The sequence below is a fragment of the Dendrobates tinctorius genome, unplaced genomic scaffold, assembly GCF_039654945.1.
Source record: "Dendrobates tinctorius isolate UK_male_01 unplaced genomic scaffold, ASM3965494v1 ptg000015l, whole genome shotgun sequence".
In the NCBI taxonomy this organism is placed as follows: Eukaryota; Metazoa; Chordata; class Amphibia; order Anura; family Dendrobatidae; genus Dendrobates; species Dendrobates tinctorius.
In genome coordinates this window covers 58,612,174-58,631,212 of record NW_027361683.1, presented here as the reverse complement: position 1 = coordinate 58,631,212, position 19,039 = coordinate 58,612,174, and the positions used below count along the sequence as shown (strand labels likewise).

The 19,039-nt window shown below is 45.7% G+C and overlaps 1 protein-coding gene across 6 annotated transcripts in view; it reads left to right on the top strand.

Annotated features, from left to right (window-relative positions):
- Positions 1–19,039, top strand: part of CEP85 (centrosomal protein 85) — a 193,726-nt gene that overhangs the window by 124,543 nt on the left and 50,144 nt on the right. For 5 of the 6 annotated variants that reach the window (XM_073564667.1, XM_073564648.1, XM_073564658.1 and 2 more), the window contains one exon: positions 34–2,429. The exons of the other annotated variant lie outside the window; for it this stretch is intronic. In XM_073564667.1, coding sequence (XP_073420768.1) covers positions 34–194 — 161 coding nt within the window. In that variant the 3' untranslated portion in view covers positions 195–2,429. Of the gene's footprint in view, positions 1–33; positions 2,430–19,039 lie in introns of those variants that run through there. 6 annotated transcript variants of the gene reach the window in all.

Below are 19,039 nucleotides of genomic sequence, written 5' to 3'. Positions count from 1 at the left end.
TCAACTTGCATCTTATGTTTTATCATCCTCCAGCTAATACAGGATTGGATGAACAGAAAGAAGACTTAGATTTTCTCTCTGTAGAAAAATATCTCCATGGAGTTGAGATGATGAAGAGAGACATAGAGGCGCTTCGCACTACCATCAGTGACTGTTATGCACAAGATATGGGAGAGAATTGTATCACTCAGTAACTACCTGTGCAGTCTAAAAAAAAAAAAAAGTTGGTGCTCATGACAAAATTTAATTCCTTGTTTTCCATTGAAAGGGAAAATAAGTACAAAGTGTGCCTTTTCACTGGCTTAGTAGTGAAATGGTAGACCAGTGGCCACAATTCCAGTTTCTAAAGATGTACCTTCAGATATTGAAAAATATTTATTACTGTTCAAACTGCTGCTAAATTTCCTATTTTCATATTACAGTAAAATTCCACTAAATGCCTCCTAGGATTATTATGGGCATGTAACAAGCCTAGTCCCACGACAGATGACTACATTTTCTGGCACTGCTGCAGGCAGGTACTTTAAGGTTCTGATACTATAGTGTTGGGAACTACTTGAAAGCAGCAATGTGGTTAAAGGGTTTTCCAAGAATATTTTTTATTTTTTAATTGCATAGGTTTATTTAGGGTAAAAACATAAACCGAGCTTCACTCGCCCATCGCAGCTCCAGCTCTCTGATGCTCCACCGGTCTTTACTAACTGGATACAGCAGTGACATCATGACTACAGTGCCTGTGACCGCTGCAGCTAGACACTTAGCTCCGCAGGGCTTCTGAGGAAGTCTTGTGAGACTGCTGAGCCCAGTGATTGGCTGTAGCTGACGTGCACTTTAGTTGTGACGTCATGGATGCAATCTGTCAAACAGTGGATGAATAATGCTCAATTTGTTCATTTTAGCTTCTTGAAACCCATGAAATAAAAAAAAATGTTGCTTGGAAATCCCATTAAACTTTTATATGCAAATATGCAAGGGTCTATGGGCTGTAGTTGTCAAAGTATGTCTGACCTTACAAGAACATGGTCTGATCAAACCACAGCTCCTGAGCAGGGGAGGAAGCAAGAGATTATACAGACATTACAGTTGGGGATCACAGCTGATTCTTCTTGTGAAGTTAATCCCTTCCCTGCCTGTTTTTAAGCAATGTTTTAAAACCTCACAGAATCTGCTGTGTTCCCGTACTGTCCTGTCTATATACTCTCTTGCCTCCTCCCCTGCCCAGGAGCTGTGCTATGATCAGGCCATGTCCCTGCACGGTCAGACACGTCCATTACACAGGACACAGTTGGTGCACATTTATAAGATTATCTCAGCACAGGAACATTTTATTTAAACACATCCAATGGTGGAAATTATTTTTCCAAGTTGTATTGATTAAAATGAATTTTATTCGTGAGAAATCCCCTTTAAGTAGTAAAGTGCATTAACTGCTACCTACCTGATCACCAATTTTGTCTGATCCTGGTCAAACCTCTTAAAATGTAGAAGGTTCTCTGGCTATGTTCACTTCTGCATCAGGAGATAACTGCATTAAGTTGAAAGATATCTGACTGAAAATGTGCTTGGTCGAAGACCGATGCACTTTACCTTCTGATCCGGTACACTTACTATCATCTGCTGCTACATCCTCATTAGTGGTTCTAGCCTCCTGATACAAATGTTGAATTCAGCATTTGTTAATATAAAAATCTTCAATGCATTAATAATGGTTCACACAATACTAGATAATGGCATCTGACCACTGGCAGACCCACAATACCAAATATCAAAAGGGCTTATAGACTGCTCTGGCTTGCTCTGGCTAAGTTGAGGAGCTGCAGCTCTTCTTTTCACTGTGACTTTTTTCCAGTTCTCTGCAAGGTGCCCGATTGGTAGTAGCACGGTGCTGAGAAAATTAATGTGATATTGTTGTCATTTTCTAGTGGTGTGCCATTTGTCATGCAAAATGTTAAGGAATATCTAGCATATAGAACATATCATGTAAGAACAAAGTGTAAAAAAAAACTTGATTTTCCATCAATTAAACCATAGATCTGAGATCAGGCTTCTCATTATTTTTTTTTGCCCAAAAACTGCATTTTAGCTGCACTTGCTCTGCACCTAAAATTACACTATTCTACATTGAATGCTTGTATTGGTCTAGATCAGTGTTTCCCAAACCCTGTCCTCACGGCCTACAACACATCATGTTTTCAGGATTTCCTTAGCATTGCACAGAGGCGAAAACCTGTGGCAGTTTCTGATGCCTAATAATTCCATCACCTGTGAAAACTAAAGAAATCTGGATGTGTTGGGGGCCGTGAGGACTGGAGTTTGGAAAATACCTTGCTAGATAGTTCTGTTGAATGATTGTATTATATTGTATTTGTAAGACCCTATTGTTTTGTCTCCTCTTAGGATGTTAATGCAATAAACAGTTTTAAAAAGTTCTTGTTTTTTGTTCTGGGTTTTTTTTTCCCCCAGAGAGCACTTACAAAAAAAAATCAAACACTACAGCAAGTTCATATACCCTGGTTGGGCATTTGGCAGATCATAAGGCTATGTGCACACGCTGCGGATTCACCAGCGGATTTTTCCGTGCTGATCTGCAGGTAAAACCGCAGGTAAATTGACCTGTGGTTTTCCCATGCGGTTTGACACCTGGACAATGGAATAGGTGGCAAACCGCAGCGGAATCCGCAGAAAGAATTGACATGTCATTTATTTCTGCGGATTCAAAACCGCAGCTTTTCCGCAGTGTAAAAACCGCAGCATGTGCTCTGCGGATTGTAAATCCCATAGACTTACATTGTACTGTACACTGTCTGCAGAACTGCTGCGGATCCGCAGCAGAATCCGCAGCGTGTGCACATACCCTTAGAAGGACTCCTTTCCTTAGGAGTCCTGCATCATAATTGCAGGACTCCTAAGGTGCCTAAATAGCAGAAACCCCTCACAATTGATCCCATTTTGGAAGGTACAACTCTCAAGGATGTTATGCAGAGGTATAGTTAGCAGTGTGTGTACACAAAATTTGATATTAAGTCATCATATTGAAACACTTTTTTCTTCATGAAAATGTAGATTTAGACTTTTTTTTTTTTTTTTACTTTTGCAACAGGTAAGGCTGGTTTCACATTAGCGTTTTTAGCGCAGCGCATCGTGCGCGGCCATGCGCCGCTATGTTTAACATGGGGGCGCATGGTCTAGCGTTTGCATGCGTTTGTATGTGTTTTCGTACGCATACGTTTTTTTGTAGTGTGCACCTAGGCGCGCCGGACGCAACCTGTTGCATTTTTGGTCCGTCCAAACTGTCAAAAAAATGCATGGGCACGGAATGCGCCAAAAAAATCACATTACAGTCTATGGGAACGCAGGCGTTTAAAATCGCATGCGTTTTAATAGTTAACATGGCTAGAAACTGATTAAAACGCATGCGCCTAAAAAAAGCAAACGCATGCAAAACCCATGATGCGTTTTTTGCATGCGTTTCTATTGCGCACAAAGCGCAGCGCTAAAAAATGCTAATGTGAAAGTAGCCTTACACAAAAAGTGGACCCCACAGTTGATTGCCCAATTTCTCCTGAGCACGGCCATATTCCACATTCTGTTTGAACACAAAGCAGGACTTTGACATGATGAAACGACATTTTTCAATTTTGAATGCAAATTTGCCTGGAATAGATTGCAGATACCATGTCGCATTTTCAGAGCCCCAAGGTACCAAAATTGCAGAAACTCCACAAGTGACCCCATTTTGAAAACTAGACCTATTAAGTAATTCATCTAGGGGCATTTTGAACCTATAGTTTCTTCAGACCCTTTTTTTTTTTTTTTTTTTAGATGTGGAAAATAAATATTTTTTCTTGCTAAAATATTGTTTTAACCCCACTTTTTAATTTTCACAGTGAATAAAAGGAGAAAATGGATCTCATAATTTGTTACACAATTTATCTTGAATGTGATACTACTCCCATATGTGCTCAAAAACTCCTGTTTTGGCTCATGTCAGGGCTTGGAAAGGAAAGTGCTTTTTGATTTTTGGAATGTAAATTTGTCAGGAATATATTGTGAGTGCCATGTCACATTCCCAGAGCCCACACACATATGACCCTTTGAAAACTAGAAATTCCAAAAGGAATTAATTTAGTTGTGTATTGAGCATTTTAAACCTACAGGTGACTTCATAAAGCTTTATATCATTTAGACATGAAAATAAAAAAATTACTTTTTTTTTCCACTAAAATACTGCTTTAAAACCAAATTTGTACGAGGAGTAATGGAAGCAAATGTACAATATAACTTATGCAATTTTTATCGAACATGGCCAATACCACATATGTGGTCAAAATCTAATGTTTTGACACATGACAAAACTAGGAAATATAGTAGCACTCTGTAGCACTATAGCACGCAAACATGAAATATGAAACTTGAATTGCATTACTGCATTAGAAAATATAAACATAAATTGGCCAATTCATGTGTACCCAGCAGCCAAAATAAGGCGATTCTCATTGCTGGGAATTGCCTAATGTGAATCCTCTCTTAAGCCCCCGTTACAGCGATATTGCTAGCGATATCGCTATGTGTAACGTCACCGATTTTGTGACGTAGCAGCGATATTGCTAGCGATATCGCTATGTCTGATGCCTCCGACCGGCTCCCCCGCTGCTCGCGCGAGAAGGTCCTAGATCATTTCTTGTCGGCCACTTCCTGCTGGGCTTCCTGTGGTGCCGACGAGCGACGCGGGCGGTAGGACGTCAAGATCGCCGCGTCTGACAGGTGAGATCTGCCTGTGTGGCAGCTCACTAGCGACCACTTAGCGATGCACCAGCGATCCATATCATTGTCGGGATCGCTGTTGCATCGCTAAGTGTAATAGTACCCTTAGACTAAAGTCTACATTTCTATGGGAAGGTAGGATCCTGCTGTAATGGTAGGCACGGTACCGCATAGGGAACGTGCATCTGACTGCAGAGCCCCCATGTAATTAAGTTAGAAAGGAACTCTGTGCAGGGCTGCCTCCCCCTCCCACTAACCTCCAGGTGATGCCATAATTAGGACGCCCAACTGACCAACGGGAAGGGGCGTCCAGCCACACACTCGGGTTAAATTCAGGTGCTAGGGTCAGGGACTTCCTCTTTCTCCCCGACTGACCCTTAGAAGCTTTTGTCTCCAGGCATCCTGCAGCCATGTCTGAAGCACTGATCTGCGGCAGAGAGCAGCACAGGAAGGTGAGCAATGGGTTAAAGACCTCTTATCTGGCCTGGATGCTCACCCACCTGTGCCCTCTCTTAACCCCCTGACTTCGCCACAGGCCGCCTCTTTATCTCCCAGGGCCCAATCCTCTCACAGGCTTCTTTGTCACCCCCTGCAGCTCCATGTTTGCCCATACTGCCTGTTGCCTCTTCATCCCTCCATACCCCAACCTCACCTGTCCCCTTTGGCCATCTGGTGTCACCCTCTTCTGCGCTGTCCTCTTCACAACAGCCTCTGGACGGCTAGCCACCCGGCTTCACTGGAACCACTCCCGCCTCCTCTACTGATCCGATGGCGCGTTCTGGCCGGCGCTCATCACACCCGCCGGAGTGACTTCATGTGAGCAGTGGCTCGACATTCCCGAACCGCCGCAGCTCCAGTCCCCATCTTTTCCCTGCACACTGCGGCCGACACTGCCACGCGCAGGCCACAAGCCCAGACGCCATTAGCAGGCCTCAAGTGTCTAAGCAGGTCCAAGGCCCCACCCACTTCTAGCTCACTTCACAACACTTCTGGTGCCCCGCCCATTGTTCCGTCCACTCCCATTGACAGAGTGACCAGGCCTGTGCCATTACCACATCCCCTGGAGAAGCACAATTGTGCCCCAGCTCCTGCAGCAGACATTGCTGCCGGACCTTTTAATCGGCCGCCTGCCAACCATCGGCCACTGCAGCGGGCACAAACGGGCCAGCCCCCAGCCCTGTTAGCTTCGGGAGCCCCAGATATTCAACTGGCCTCCAGGCCACGGAACCGGGATTCCTGAATCAGGCCCTCCAGTCATAATTCCCTCGCCCGCCAATCAAACCTGGTCACCCGCATCTCCCCTGTGGGCGCAGCATTGCTGCCTGCGCGGGACGACGCGAAATCAGGCATCAGAATTAACAATGTCGCTGACGAGCGCGCTGTACAGTCCAACCCGACCATTCAACACGCTCTGCAGCAAAAACAGTATGAATCACGTAACACAAGCATAGCACACAATACACTGCCAACCCCCCCAATGACCCAATCATGCTCGTCGCACTCTACTCCATTGGCGGATAGAACGCCATCCCCCTTGTTACGCGCTACACAGCCAGTACTTGGCCATAGCCTACTAAACTCCCACTAATTCTAGAGTCTACCAAACTCCCACTAATTCTAGAGTCTACCAACCAGCATACACCCAACCACTATACACCCCATAACCACGGCGGTCGTAGGTACATACGTTGCAGATCCTCAACTCCCTCCTTGGAGGATTGCCACCAACATTCTCGCTGTCCCTCTGTCGCTGTTCCCGTTACAGGCAAAGGCGCAGCTCCATCAGGAGCCATCACAGGTCACAGTCCTCCAGATGGCACTCGCCCTCCACATCAGGACGGTCCGATGCATCCGAGGGTTGCAGCAGGCATTCTTGGGCATCCAGCAGAAGACGGCGCACGAGAACTCCTCAATCTCGGACAGCCAGCCGGAGAGTCGCCTCTACACCACTTAGGGCCTCCAGCCAGATCATCATTCAAGTAGGAGCCGGAGTGTTGCTATTTGCGGCAGCCACTTTGCCTCGGGCACACGACAGCCATCAGCTGCCACGTGCTCCATTTGTCTACAAGTCGAGGGCATCCATCCCTATCATCACAGCCACCAGCCAACATCGACCAAGTTCCTTTACCGAAGCAGGAGTTCTGCCACGTTCTGCTGGCGAGGGGATCTCCGAGCCATCTCAGGCCGCCAGCCAGGAGCAGGACATCACCACCGTGGGAGCGTGTGGTATTAGTGATCAGATTGCTTTATTCTCCCACTTGGTGTGATTACAGCGATTTACTAGATTTATATAGGTTTTTTTTTTTTTCGCTTGCTACGCTCATTCGCTAAAAATGCTTTTTTTTTTATTTTTGGTAAAAAAAATAATTTCCGTCACTATATTCAGAGAGCTGTAACTTTTCATTTTTCAGCAAACCGCAGTATGAGGACTTATTTTTTGAGCAGAGTTGAACATTTTTGTGGTATAATTTTGGTGTATATAACTTTTTATTCAAAATTTTCAGATGCTGAATGAACAAAAAACAGCTATTCAGTTATTGGTGTGTGTGCGCATGTGTGTATATGTATATATAATATACAGTGGGTACTGAAAGTATTCAGATCCCTTTAAATGATTCACTCTGTTTCATTGCAGCGATTTTGTAATTTCAAAAAAAAATTTTTTTTTGTCGTATGTACACTCTGCACCCCATCGTGACTGAAAAAAAAAAAAGTTAGAAATTTTTGCAAATTTATTAAAAAAAGAAAAACTGAAATCACATGGTCATAAGTATTCAGACCCTTTGCTTAGTATCGAGTAGAAGCACCCTTTTGAGTTAATACAGCCATGAATCATCTTGGGAATAATGCAACAAGTTTTTCATACCTGGATATGGGGAACCTCTGCCATTCTTCCTTGCAGATCCTCTCCTGTTCTGTCAGGTTGGATGGTGATTGTTGGTGGACAGCCATTTTCGGATCTCTCCAGAGATGCTCAGTTGGGTTTATGTCAGTGCTCTAGCTGGGCCAGTCAATGGTCACAGAGTTGTTTTGAAGCCACTCCTTTGTTTTTTTTTAGCTGTGTGCTTAGGGTCATTGTCTTGTTGGAAGGTGAACCTTTGGCCAAGTCTGAGGTCCAGAGCACTCTGGAAGTGGTTTTCATCCAGGATATCTCTGTACTTGGCCGTATTCAAGTTTCCTTCCATGGAAACCAGTCATCCTGTTTCTGCAACTGAAAAACACACCCATAGCAAGATGCCACCACCATGTTTCACTGTTAGGATTGTATTGGGCAGGTGATGAGCAGTGCCTGGTGTTCACCACACATACCGCTTAGAATTATCACCTAAAAGGTCTCTCTTCATCTCATCACACCAGAGAATCTTATTTCTCATAGTCTGGGAGTCCTTCATGTTTGTTTTTTCTTTGTTTTTTGTTTTTTTAAGCAAACTCGGGCTTTCATATGTCTTGCACTGAGGAAAGGCTTCCGTCGGGCCACTCTGCCATAAAGGCCCGACTGGTGCAGGGCTGCAGTGATAGTTGCCTTTGTTGAACTTTCTCCCATCTCCCTTCTGCATGATTGCTTGCACAGTGCTCCTTGGGATGTTTAAAGTTTTGGAAATCATTTTGTATCCAAATCCAGCTTTAAACTTCTCCACAACAGTATCACGGACCTGCTTGTTCTGTTCCTTGGTCTTCATGATGCTCTCTGTGCTTCAATCAGAATCCTGAGAATATCACAGAGCAGGTGCATTTATACTGAGACTTGATTACACACAGGTGGATTAGATTTATCATCATTAGTCATTTAGGACAACAATGAATTATTCCTATCCACAATGAACTTCTGGAGTGAGTTTGCTGCACTGAAAGTAAAGGGGCCGATTAATATTGCACGTCCCACTTTTCAGTTTTTGACTTTCCACAAAAATTCAAAATAACCAATAAATTTCGTTCAACTTCACAATTGTGTTCCACTTGTTGTTTCTTCACCAAAAATTTACATTTGGTATCTGTATGTTTGAAGCATGATATGTGGAAAAAGGTTGAAAAGTTCCAGGGGGCCAAATATTTTCGCAAGGCACTGTACTTTGACTTTGTTGTGTGCCTTCAATTATGAAAAGAGCTATTTTTTGGTGGTATTATGGCGCTAGTGACCGGCTCTGTTAAACTGTCCCTGCTCGAGTATCTCTCTCTCTCCCTACTCTACACTGATGTGTATATACTGCAGGTAGCCCTGAAAAGGTCTTTTGTGCTATCAAGAGGCCTAAAGACTCTTCCTAGCAGCTGAGCGATCTTTCCCTATGCTTGTAGAACGCAGGCTCCTGATGCAATGTGCGCAAAATGGTAGCGGCAGGGCTTAAATAGACCCTATGACGCTGGGCGGCCAGCCAATCACAGTAATGCCACAACCAAGATGTCTGCGACATTACTGTGACTGGTTAAGAAGCCCAGCAAGTTTAGTGGCTGCAAAGGAGGCGCCAAAACTGCACATTGGGACTTCCGAATATAGCGAGGCGAGTACACAAATAGCAATGTAAGGCCGGTTTCACATTTGCGCTTTATAGCGCTGCGACGGCCTGCGCACGGCCGCCGCTAAGCCCCGCCCCCTGCCGTCTCCCTGCCCGCCCCATCCGGTCATTGCCGCCTACTAGCGCACCCAATCTTTAGCATAGGGTGCGCAGATCGTGCGCTGGCCGTGCACTAGCAGGATTTTGCCGTGCGCTGCGCACTTTTGAAGGTGCGCCGTGCGCGCCGAAATGCAACATGCTGCGTTCTGCGCACACGGGCGCACCTTCAAAAGTGCGCAGCGCACGGCAAAATCCTGCCAGCGCACGATCTGCGCACCCTATGCTAAAGATAGGGTGCGCAGATCGCAAGCGCCCATGTGCGATAGTAGGTGGCGATGACCGGATGGGGCGGGCAGGGAGCCGGCAGGGGGCGGGGCTTAGCGGCGGTCGTGCGCATGCCGTCGCAGCGCTATAAAGCGCAAATGTGAAACCGGCCTAACGAGTAACCCAAATATAGTACTATCTGTGCGAATAGCAAATAGTAATGAATTCACTTGCTCATCACTAATTGCAGCCATTTGGTAAATTCAAAAAAGTTCACTTTTTCCTCATTAATGTACCCTCAGCACCCCATCTTGACTGAAAACACAAATGTAGAAATTTTTGCAAATTTATTTAAAAAGAAAAACTGAAATATCACATGGTCATAAGTATTCAGACGCTTTTGCTCAGACACTCATATTTAAGTCACATGCTGTCTATTTCCTTGTGATGGTTCTACTCCTTCATTGGAGTTCAGCTGTGTTTAATTAAACTGACAGGACTTGATATGGAATGGCACACACCTGTCTATATAAGACCTCACAGTGCATGTCAGACCAAATGAGAATCATGAGGTCAAAGGAACTGGCCAAGGAGCTCAGAGACAGAATTGTGGCAACGCACAGATCTGGCCAAGGTTACAAAGTAATTTCTGCAGTACTCAAGGTTCCTAGGAACACAGTGGCCTCCATAATCCTTAAATAGAAGTTTGGGACCACCAGAAGTCATCTTAGACCTGACCGTCAAGTCAAACTGAGCATTTGTGGGAGAATAGCTTAGTTACTCACCGATAACGGTGTTTCTCGGAACCCATGACAGCACCACGGAGAGAGGGGGTCCGCCCATCAAGGACAGGAACCTACAGATAAAAATGCGGCACCTCTCCTCCACCCCCAGTTGGTTACAGAGCATCAGAAGGTCTCCCGGTTAGTTAACAAAAGTTAACATAACAATATAATATTGCATATTATGGAGAAGCACCATGTCTAACAAAAACACTTTACACACATTAACTCGCACACGCTCACCGCACACGTGAAAGGAAGGGAATAAGCGGGTGCTGTCTTGGGTACTGAGAAACACCGTTATCGGTGAGTAACTAAGCTATTCTCTCACCCATGATAGCACCACTGAGAGAATTTCAGAGATTGGTAGCTTAGGGAGGGACCACCGCCTGAAGGACCCTTCTCCCGAAGGTCAGGTCAGTCGTAGGGGCTAGATCTAAGCGATAGTGCCTGAAAAAGGTAGAAGGTGTTGACCAGGTGACCGCCTTACAGATCTGCTCTATTGATACCTCTGATCTTTCTGCCCATGAGGTCACCATTGCCCTTGTAGAGTGAGCTTTTAGACCCTCCGGGATAGTATTCCCGCTGGATGAATACACCAGGGCAATCGCATCCATTATCCACCTTGCTAGGGTACTCTTGGATGCCTTGAGTCCCTTCTGAGGTCCCTGGAAACACACAAAGAGAGACCCTTCCTTCCTACATCCCTTGGTGGCCTCTAGGTACTGAACTAGACACCTTCACATCCAGGGTGTGAAATTTCTCCTCTCCCCTATTCCTAGAGTTTGGGCAGAAGGAAGGAAGGACCACTTCTTGGGACCTATGGAAGTGTGTCGACACCTTATGTAGGTACGCTGGATCAGGTTTTAATATGACTATCGTCCAGGATTTTAGTGAACGGGGGTATTGCTGACAGAGCTTGAATATCGCTCACTCTGCGAGCGGATGTTAGGGCCACTAAAAGTATAGTCTTTAATGATAGGGTTTTTAGGGGTGCTGACTGGATGGGCTCGAATGGGGACCCTGTTAGTGCAGACAACACTAGGTTTAGATCCCATGACTGTATTTTCTGGGTGGTTATTGGCCTAGACCTGGCTGCAGCCCTCAAACCGTGCCACCCAAGGGTTGCCTGCAACATCCTGGTCATAAAGGGCACCTAGAGCCGCTATCTGTACCTTCAATGTATTAGTTGCCAGCCCCTGCTCTAACCTTTTTTGCAGGAATTTGAGAATTTTGTCAATTTGAACCCTTACCCTGGAGCTGGATAGAAATTTCCTTCAAGTTCTACCATAGGCCCTGGTTGTGATCGGTTTCATACTCTTTTGTAGCGTGGAAACCAGGTTTTCTGAGAACCCCTCAGCAGTGCTCTTTCAAATTCCATGCTGTTAAATGGAGGTTCACTGCCCGAGGGTGTAACACGGGACCTTGGGACAGAAGGTCGGGGAGATCTGGTAGAACCCAGGGGTCGTTATTGACAGTATTCTCAGCCAGGAAAACCAAGTTCTTTTTGGCCAAAATGGGGCTATTAGTATCATTCATGCCCCGTCTTCTCTGACTTTCCTTATGACTGCCGGGATGAGAATGGGCGGTGGAAAGGCATACATTAGGCCCTGCGTCCATGGAAGCATTAACGCATCCAGGGTCCTGGGATTCCCCCTGGGGTCTAGGGAACAAAATGCTTCCACTTTTTTGTTTTTGTGGTCGGCAAACAGATCCATGTCCAGGGTTCCCCACATTTATACAATCTTCCGAAAAATGGACTGTTTTAAAACCCACTCCCCTTGATGTAGCTGGGTGTGACTTAGAAAGTCTGCTGTCTGGTTTTCTGCTCCCGTATGTGTAGTGCAGATAGGGATAGTAGTTTTTTCTCGGCTAGCGTGAATGTTTCGGAGGATGTGTTCATTAGTGTTCGGGACCTGGTTCCCCCCTGATGATTTTATGTAGGCCACCGTCTCTCGATTGTCAGAAAATATTCGGACATGATGTCCCTTTAATACCGGTAGAAAGTGTGTTGGGGCGTAGCCTACTGCCAGCAGTTCCTTTTGGTTCGAGGAGGCTTCTAGTTCCTGACCTCCCCATTCCCCCTGAGCCACTCTGTTGCTCATGTGTGCTCCCCATCCCTTGGGACTGGCATCCGTGGTGATTGTGTGTGTGACTTTTATCACCCAGGGAATCCCTTTGGATAGGTTTTCTCTGTTTCCCCACCAAGCTAGGGAACGAATAGTTTTGGAGTCTAGTGTAACATAACCTTCCAAATGACTGGTTGGCCATTGGAGATCTCTCATATGTAGCTGCGCCCACTGGACCGCCGGCAGGCAAGCAGAGAGGGACCCTAATAGTGACATTGCTTTTCTTAGCGTCATGGAAGGGTTCTGCGTTGCTCTTGCTACCATCTGAGCGATCCTCTCCTTTTTGTGGTCTGGCAGGTAACACTCCTGGGTGTTTGAGTCCAGTGTCAGGCCTAGGAACTCCTGGACTTTTCTGGGCTCCAGCCTTGATTTTCTTTTTAGGTTTAGGAGCCATCCGAGGTTTTTTAGAGTGCCCATCACTCTGTCCCTCTGTTCCCTGCATCTTTGGGCCGAGTTGCTCGCTATTAAAAAGTTGTCCAGATATGGGACTATTAGAACATCTTGTTCTCTTAGGTGAGCCATCATCTCTGCCACTAGTTTTGTGAAGATTCGCGGGGCTACCGAGATCCCAAATGGCAGGGCCCTGTACTGAAATTCCCTTATTTCGCCTCCTATGGAGACCGCAAGTCTGAGGTATTCTCGGGAGTCTTTGTGGATGGGGACGTGATAGTAGGAATCGCTGAGGTCTAATACTACCATGAAGCAATGTGGAAAGAGAATTTTGATGGTCTACTTGATCGACTCCATTTTGAATTTCTCGTTTTTGACATAATCGTTCAGTCTCTTTAGATTTATAAATGTCCGGAAGGTACCGTCCGGCTTGGTTATTAGGAAGAGAGGCGAGTAGAATCCTCTGCCTTTCTCCCATGGGGGAACCTCCTGGAGGACTCTCTTGCTCAACAGGCTTAGGACCTCTTTTTCGAGGGCTTCTTGTTCTTTTACTGATGATCTTAGTGGGGTCACTACATATTTTTGAGGTGGGAGAGAGCGAAAGTCTATCCTTTAATCCTGATCCTATCAGATTTAATAACCAAAGGTTGTTTGATATTTTCCTCCAGGCTGGGAGAAAAAAAGCTTAGCCTCCCTCCCACCCTGGGCAAACAGTCACTTGGAGGGCTTTTTGTCTCGGGACAAGTTACCAAAGAAGAACCCCCTGTCTCTCCTTCTGTCGTCCCATTTCTGTTCTCTCGGGGGTCTCCTCTGAAAAATTTTTTTGTTTCGAAAGGACCTTTTAAAGCCTGTGGGGCCTGTAGGGCCTAAATTTGGGAATCCCTTCTTTTTGTCCCCTGCCTTTTGGAGGACGTCATCCAATGTCTCTCCAAATAGGAATTTCCCTTCACAAGGGATGGCACATAGTTTCATCTTAGTTTGTAAATCCCCAGGCCAACATTTAAGCCACAGCATTCTTCGGGCTGCGTTTGACAGGGCTGCCGTTTTGGATGACAACCTTACCGAATCAGCCGAAGAGTCAGCTAAGAAGGCCGCCGCTCCCCTTATCACGGGAATGGATTCCAGAATCTTCTCCCTGGGTGTACCTTCCCTTAGACGCTTCTCTAGTCGGTCCACCCACACCATGAGGGCTCTGGAGGTACAAGTTGCGGCTATTGCTGGCCTAAGATTTCCTCCTGCTGATTCCCAGGTGCCCTTGAGGAAAGTATCAGCTTTTTTGTCTAATGGGTCCTTTAGAGTACCCATATACTCAAAGGGGAGTGCAAATTTTTTTGAGGCTTTGGCGACCGCCACTTCTAACTTCGGGGCTCTGTCCCAGGACGTGGACGCTTCCTCGTCAAATGGGTATTTTCTTTTAAGGGAGGGGGAACCGTGGAGTTCTTCCTATCTGGTCTCTCCCATTCTTTTTTTTATCAGGCCCTGTACATTCTCGTTTAGTGGGAATACTCTGCGTCTCTTTTGCCTAGTCCCCCGAACATTATGTCCTGGACTGATCTATCTGGCCGAGGGTCTGCTACCCCCATGGTAGACCTTACTGCTTTTACTAACATGTCTACCTCATCCAGGGGAAAGCAATGACAACCCTCTGTTTCCTCATCTGAGGATGACGAGTCGGTGTCTGAAGTATATGATGTAACATACCCTGACGTCGAGGCCTCTGACTGGGAGGCTGCTACTGTGTCCCTTTTCTTTCCCCTCTCTTGGTGTTTTAGGGATGAAAGTGCACTTTGAAATTACGATCGGATTAACGCTCTAAGGCTGGTTTCACATTTTGCGTTTTTTTGCGCTGCAAAAAAAGCATACGTGCGCATGTGCTTTTTTCCCCTATACTTAACATGGGCGTGCACACGTGCGCTGCGTTTTTTTGTGGTGTGCGATTTTATTTTCCAGACGCTACATGTTGCATTTTTTGGTCCGCCCAACCACTGTAAAAAAGCGCATGCGCACGTTTTGCGCTAAAAAAGACAGTTATGGCCTATGGATGCGCATACGTGCGCATGTATGCGGTTTTTTAGCGCTGCGGTTTTTTTTTCGTGTCCACTGGTTAGACAAGTTATAAAATTCCCATCTCAAAAAAAAAAAGTCTATATAAAGGAAGTGTCTGCCAACACTGTACCACAACTATAGTGACAGCTTGGAGACAAATACAGCAACGAACCCATTTTCAATCAGCGTCAAGAATGTGAGTATTATTAAATCTAATAATGTATGCCTGTCCTTTTAAATTGTGTATGTACTAATGCTTTTTATTATTTTTACATGCAGTATGTCTTCGGAATCAGAATATTCCCCATCCCGGCAGGAACTGGAGCAAGCAGACCGTGAGGTGATTATTTTTGTGCGTCTGGTAAGTATATCTGCTGCTTCTCCAAATCTCTTATGTTTTTTTTTTGTTTTTTTTCAGACATCGTTGTCTTCTGCGGACGTGACTACTGAGGGCGAACAGCAGGAGCAGCCAAGCCAAGTCCCGGTGGTGATACGGAATGTATGTATCAAATGATTTGTAATGTTCTTTATTTTTTATCTTCTATATTTCATCTTTTCTGGGGGGTTTTTGTAACTTTTTATTCACTCTAAATTTGATTATTCTAATGAATGTGTTTTGTCTAGGTTCCACAACGGGATGAAGACGTCTTCCTGGATAATGAGCAGCTCATCAGCCTGGTCCAGGAGCGTGCCCCGTTGTGGGACAGCCGTGACCGGCTGTACAAGGACAATGTGGTGACACGGCGGCTATGGAATGAGGTGGCTGCAGCGTTGATGGATGGCTGGGACAGCGCCACTGCATCGTCCAAAAAGGCATTTAGTAAGTATTTCCCTGCTCTGTTATGCCGCAGTGACTATTGTCCTTGATGGCACTGTTGGGTTTCGTGCTAGATATATTCTAGCAGGAAACCCAACTGTGTCATCGGGCTCTACAGTGACTGCTTTGGGTATTGTATTGCTGTATTGTGCCGCATTGACTATTGTCCTTGATGGCACTGTTGGGTTTCGTGCTAGATGTATTTTAGCAGGAAACCCAACTGTGTCATCGGGCTCTACAGTGACTGATTTGGGTATTGTATTGCTGTATTGTGCCGCAGTGACTATTGTCCTTGATGGCACCTTTTGGGTTTAGTGATGGCATATGTCGTGCATCAAACACAATTGTTACATGTTGTTGGTTTGTTTTTCCAACAGTGGACAAACTCCGAACACGTTGGCGCTCGATCAAGGACCGCTTCAACAGTGATGTTCGTGCTGAGGGCCAGGTTCGCAGTGGATCTGCGTCAAGGACAAGAACAAGATACCATTACTATCACGCGTTGCAGTTCCTAAGACCTGTCCTTGCCACCAGAGCGTAAGTATTATAATTATTTTTTTTTTTTTAATCTGTGGTTTTCTAATCCACAGCTGATGCTTCTTGTAAAGGCATGATAGTAATGATTTTCCTTTCTTCAACAGCACCTGGAGCAGCACCCTGCAACCTGGCCCTGGAGCGGTCCTTCATCGGACATCCTCTGACCCGTCCCAGCCATCCGACAGCCAGAAAGCACCTTGCAGGTCAGCCACACAGACAGCTGGTGACCAGGAAGCTGGGCCATCAGGTGTTCCCCTGTCCCAGGTCTCTGCCACTGGTTATGCGGGCACTACCTGCCAGCGGCAGAGGGCCTTGGACAGGAATGTCTTGCCCGAGTTTATGCACTTGAGCGAGGCCTTTAATGCCAGCCTCAAGTCGCTGTCCGACAGAGTGGAAAGTGGTTTTTCACTCATGGAACGTGGTTTTAACCACATGGAACACCGCTTCAATTCTGTCGAACAGCGTCTTGACCGTCTGGAGGCCGAACCTCAACAGACCAGCGCACCATTTTTTTAGTAAGATTGAAAAGAGCATGGCGGAACACCTTAGTCCTGAACAGCAGCTGAATGTGCTGCAGGCCTGCAACAATGCTTTCTTGCAGGCTATGCAGCATAATCGGTACAGGCAGCAGTCAGTGGTGGCATTTCCACCTGTGCAACCATTGACTCGCTTCACCTCACTACCGACTTGTGCTGCATACCACTGCACGGACACCTCTATTCAAAGCCAGGACACCCACCGTTACACCACCACAAGTCTAAGTTCAGCTGGTCACTTCACCAACATCACCATGGCAAGCGCTGCTCCTGTTTGGAGCACCACCGCCACCCCCATGCATGCTTGGAGCACAGCCACCACTCCGCAAATGTGGAACAGCCCTGCCGCTACAACAACATGTAGTAGCCCTGCCACCACCACTCCGCAAACTTGGACCATCACTGCCGCCACCAGTCCTCCTGCCAGGATGAGCACTGCCACCACAGAGCATCAGCAGCAGCCACCGCAGCAGCAGCCACAGCTGCAGACGGGGGACCCACATTCTGTATTTGCCCCAAGTTCAAGGCGCCATCAAGCAAGGCGGGCATTGGGCCCAAGTAGGTCCAGGCAGACCAGTTTGCGTAGACAAGCACTTAGGTTCAGGTACATTGGTCCGATTTCATCTCCTCAAACGGTTTCTACTGCAAGTCCCATAACTGGACTCCCTTCCCCCACAATTTTGTTGCCCCTTCCCCTAGAACACCTTCTTCAACAGTTAGTTCTGCATCTTCCCTGCACACCCCCAACTTGCAACCATCTGCCCCCAAACGCAGAAAAAAATAGTTTTTTTTAACTATTTCTGGTTCAAAATAAATTTAAAATTTCTGGTTCACCATAACAAAGTTTGATTAATGCTTTTTGCGCCGCTCACACACACTGCGCCGTACACACAATGCGACTTAAACTTTGCAAGGTGTCATAAAAAGTGTTTGGAGGATTGGCTGTTTTTACCATCCTCATTTCACTTATTGTGATTCTAGGCAAGGGGGATTATTGATATACCTTGTAATTAACAACATACTCTTGTGTTTTGAATCCATTGATGGGTAAAATACACGTCATATGTTAATGTTACCTACCAAGGCCTAGTATAATAACTAGCGTTTTATCGACTAGAATCTGGTTTCCAGAAACACAAACTGGTGAAACTCGGTCCAAAAAAAGGCGAGTTTCTTTGCATTGTGGTTTGGTTTTGAATGAATCTCCTATTTGTTTTCCACTAGTTGGACAAGTTTTATTTGAAACAAATTTGGTTTCATGAAACCCGATCCTAACAAAGTCGCTCAAATGTCATAATCATAACTATTTATCAATCATGGCCTGGTTAATACAGATATCATATTTAACCTGCAGCTTTGCTTACGTACCAATGTATTTAACGCATACTAGCGATGCTGCATTGTAACTCGTGTATTTACCTGCGCAGGTTTGAGAACATCATGAATTCACAGGTATAAATTGTCAAGTTTTTTATTTTATTGGAGAGTAAAAAAACAGTGCACTCGGTACTGGTATCAAATCAGGTTTTTTATTAACATACACAAACGAAAACATTCTTACACCATTTCATCTTGCCAGTGCACCCGTCTACATCAGAGATAAAGTAGGCCGCAAATTGGTCCCTCATTTGACCAACTTCAACGGATGACCTGAGAGGGTGCTGAGTGAATTCAGGCAATTGGTTAGGAGCAGCATCATCCAGTTCAAAGGTCGGGTGCTCTTTAGCCATCACAAAATTAAGTAGAACCACACATGCCTTCACCACCTCATCGACTGTTTCAAGTTTAAGATTTATGGCTGTGCCGAGAATTCGCCATCTGGAGACAAGAATCCCAAAAGCACACTCGACAGTTCTGGCCCTGGTCAACCTGTAATTTAAATATTTTTTTGGTGTGGTCCAAGTTCCGGCTTGAGTAGGGTTTCAGTAAGTTTGCGCACATTTGAAAATCCTCATCCCCAACCATTACAAAGGGCAGTGGCGGAGCTTTGGTGTGAGGAAGAGGCTGTGGCATAGGGAAATTAAATTGGTTGCCGTACAACCTCCAGCCCATGTCTGAGTTTTTAAAAGCCTGTGAGTCATTACCACGGCCAAATGCTCCAATGTCCACTGCTACAAACATACATTCGGCATCCGCAATGGCCATGAGTACTATTGAAAAGTACTTTTTGTAATTATAGTACTCAGATCCAGTTCTTTTGGGTTTGATGAGCCGTATGTGTTTA